The 2,957-nt window shown below is 47.8% G+C and overlaps 1 protein-coding gene across 1 annotated transcript; it reads right to left on the minus strand.

Moving 5' to 3' along the window:
• Positions 1-1,549, minus strand: HOXD12 (homeobox D12). The gene is made up of 2 exons (XM_009879095.1): positions 913-1,549; positions 1-641 (listed from the first exon to the last, which is right to left on the minus strand). Exons 1-2 carry the CDS (start codon positions 1,472-1,474, stop codon positions 403-405), a joined length of 801 nt encoding a protein of 266 aa, XP_009877397.1. The 5' UTR covers positions 1,475-1,549; the 3' UTR covers positions 1-402.
• Between the last annotated feature and the right edge of the window lie 1,408 nt (positions 1,550-2,957).

Raw genomic sequence — 2,957 nt, forward strand, 5'->3', positions numbered from 1 at the left:
TGAAGCGAGCAGCCGGGACTCACAGAGCTGACGTCTTTACTAGGCGTTATTCCTTTATTTTGCTGCAAAATGGTGTTTACATACAGATAAAATAAATCGATTTTAGTTTAGCACCGCTCGTTCTCCGGGGTAAAGGAGGGTAGGAAGCAGGAGGAAATCTATATAAATGGAGAAATAAAGGTAAAAAGCTGATAATACAGGTTTCCATGCTGGTCCGACTTGTTTTCTTCGGTTTTGGCTAAGAACTCGGCGTTTGCCAATTTACACAGGGATCCTACCCATTTCGAGAACTTGGTTTAAACGGTAAAATCACACACTCCCCGCGTTGCACTCGCGAATACTCTCTACTCTAGGGGTGAACACTCCGGACACAAGTTCATGCAGGAACGGGCAGACTCTGCTCTAGTACATAGAAAGCGCCTGCTCTCGCATTACTACTCTTTTCTTTTTCATCCGCCGGTTCTGAAACCAAATTTTAACTTGCTGATCGCTTAAATTCAGTCTGTTTGATAGTTCTTTCCTCTTCTGTCGATTAATAAACTCATTGAGGAGAAACTCGTTTTCCAATTCGGCAATTTGTTGTTTTGTGTAAGGTTTCCGTTTCTTTCTTGATCTCCCCTGGGTGGGGCACCAAGGCAAACCTACAACAAACACGTCGATAATTTAGTGGACCAGGTCTCGGTGTTAAAGAAAATATGCAAAAAAACCCACCCGCAAGGTAATAGGGCTAAACTAGGTCTGCAAATTGGGCAAAGCACATCTGACAGCACAATTTCTATCTACCTCCGAGTCGGATTAAGCGATTATTGCTCCGAATGAGTTACAGAGGGGTTACAAAGCAATTACAAGCATCCCTTAGAAAGCAAGTATCGCTAGGTCGCCTCTAACGAAAGCGAGATATTTAAGGCATACCATCCTGCATTGAAGGTCTGAGGCATGACTGGACTGCTGCGGGCTGAACTGTCAGGTTCAAGTTGACGGAATTCTTGATGTCCTCCTTTAAGCTGGAAGTGCAGGAATTCACTTCAAAAAGAGCAGCCGAGCCATGCAAACCTCTCTGCAGGCTCGGGTGGTCATACTTTACAGGCTTTAAGTTGGCTGCGTGAGTAACAGTTGGGTCATTTGCAAAAGATTGCCTCTGCCTGCATCTCTCCTCTTGTTTGGAGCTCGCATCGTGGGCGTAATATTTATTGTTGTCTTCCAGGCACTCTTTGTTGCCGTTGGAGCTGATGTTGATTGGAACGGAGCCGGGGAGGTAAGGCTGCGCCGCGCCGCTGAACGCGTGGCTCTGCGGCTGAGCTGCACACGAACTTGAGCAAGTCCAGGGGATCGAGCTCCGGGGGTAGGAAATGGTGGGCAGAGCCGCCAATTGACTGCCATTAGCCCGCAAATTGGGAAAATAAAAGGAATCTGGAGATTGCAAATTCAAGAGAGAACCAACGTAGCCAGATCTGTAGAGACTGCGATCACACATTTCCAACAAAGGACTTCAGCTGTTCTTACAGCAGTATTTAGTTACAACAGGGAATAAGCGGAAAGCCTGAAACGATTGGACGAAACTTTGCAGACAGGTTCTTCAAAGCCGGTAATTTCAGCACCGCCTCCAGCCACCGAGCCACAGAGCCGTCGTCGTCCCCCCACCCCGGTTTTTTTTTCTTCCTTCTCTTCCCCCCCCCCTTCTAAAAAGTCTTATGATAACACTTAAAATATGAAAATACTGAACTCTCAAGGAGGAGGGGAAAACATGGTCTCCGCTTCTATAAAAGTGGTCGGGCTGGGTGGCAAAGCTGCGGTGCTAGCGGAAAGATGAGGGGAAAGCAAACATTTGCAGAGTTGTCGAGGGGCCGGGGCAGCCCCCGGCACAGCCCTCGAACCGGCGATGCCCTCCGGCTGGCTGCAGCACCCTCAGGGCCAGCCGCCCTGATCCGGGCAGCCGCCAGGACGAAAGCTGTAACCGCAATAAGAGTGCGCACCGCGGGCTGGGAGTTACCTACGACGGCTCCTTTCCTCTAAGGAGAAGGAGATGTGGCTGTTTAGGGCACACGTATGTATTTCTGTCCCTGTATAGACAGATACACCTTATACGTGTATGCGCAGAACATGTATTTTGTCTGTTTTATACACACTTTTGTTTTAGTTGTGGGCAACGTGATATGCATCTGCACATGCTTGAAATGACAATCTTAATTGATCGGATATTACTAGGATCGTCGTTCTGGTACATTAATGACTAACTAGTATCCTCTTAGGTCCTCAAGTCTGCCCTTTTTACCTTTTTTACTTTTCATCTTCGCTCCGAAGCGAATACAGGTCTTCAAACAACTGTTCTGAAATTCGGGGTTTATTTTGTCTTTAAAATACAGTCAAGCAAACATCAAAAAACCGAGAATAACAACAGGAACAGCACGGACTTACTTGAGCAACCTGTAGAGATTAAAAAAAATAAATAAAAAAACCAGAATCACAGACTGCAAGAAAGGAAATGCCCGGATCTGCTCTGTAGCAGACGGTGAGAGTGCAGCGGTGGGCAGAGAAGAGTCAGTCTTGGCTGGGTACCGCGCTGCTATCTCTCAAGTTGTGTATGGGTAATTTTTCTCCAATGACAAGAAAATTATCCTTCACAAGTGTCATTATAGTGCTATTTTGTAAGAACATACATACTTTTACATATTTGAGAAATCAAACAGGAGCCCAGTTATCTCATTATCTCTCCCGTTTTCCCCACAGCACCGGAGGAATAAAATCATATCTGAGAGCATCCTGACAGGAGATTGCTCGTGTCTTTTCTCAAACCCTGCGGGTCGGGATACAGTGTACTTCACGGAGGCAAGCCGAGGCCCTGTGTGCTGCCCCGGAGACTCCCGCGATGGGGCCAAGCGTCCAGCCGTCTCGGGGCGCAGCACCCCGGCAGAGCTCCGCCGAGCAGAGCCCCCTGCCTGCTTCCGCTCCCGGCCCCA

Source organism: Apaloderma vittatum, unplaced genomic scaffold (genome assembly GCF_000703405.1).
Source record: "Apaloderma vittatum isolate BGI_N311 unplaced genomic scaffold, ASM70340v1 scaffold31331, whole genome shotgun sequence".
Taxonomy (NCBI): domain Eukaryota; kingdom Metazoa; phylum Chordata; class Aves; order Trogoniformes; family Trogonidae; genus Apaloderma; species Apaloderma vittatum.

Excerpts from the sequence above, each read along its gene's own strand:
- HOXD12 (XM_009879095.1), bottom strand. The coding sequence starts at position 1,474 with ATGTGTGATCGCAGTCTCTACAGATCTGGCTACGTTGGTTCTCTCTTG. Across the intron at positions 642-912 it reads CAGACCTTCAATGCAGGATG|GTTTGCCTTGGTGCCCCACC; the intron begins GTATGCCTTAAA and ends TGTTTGTTGTAG.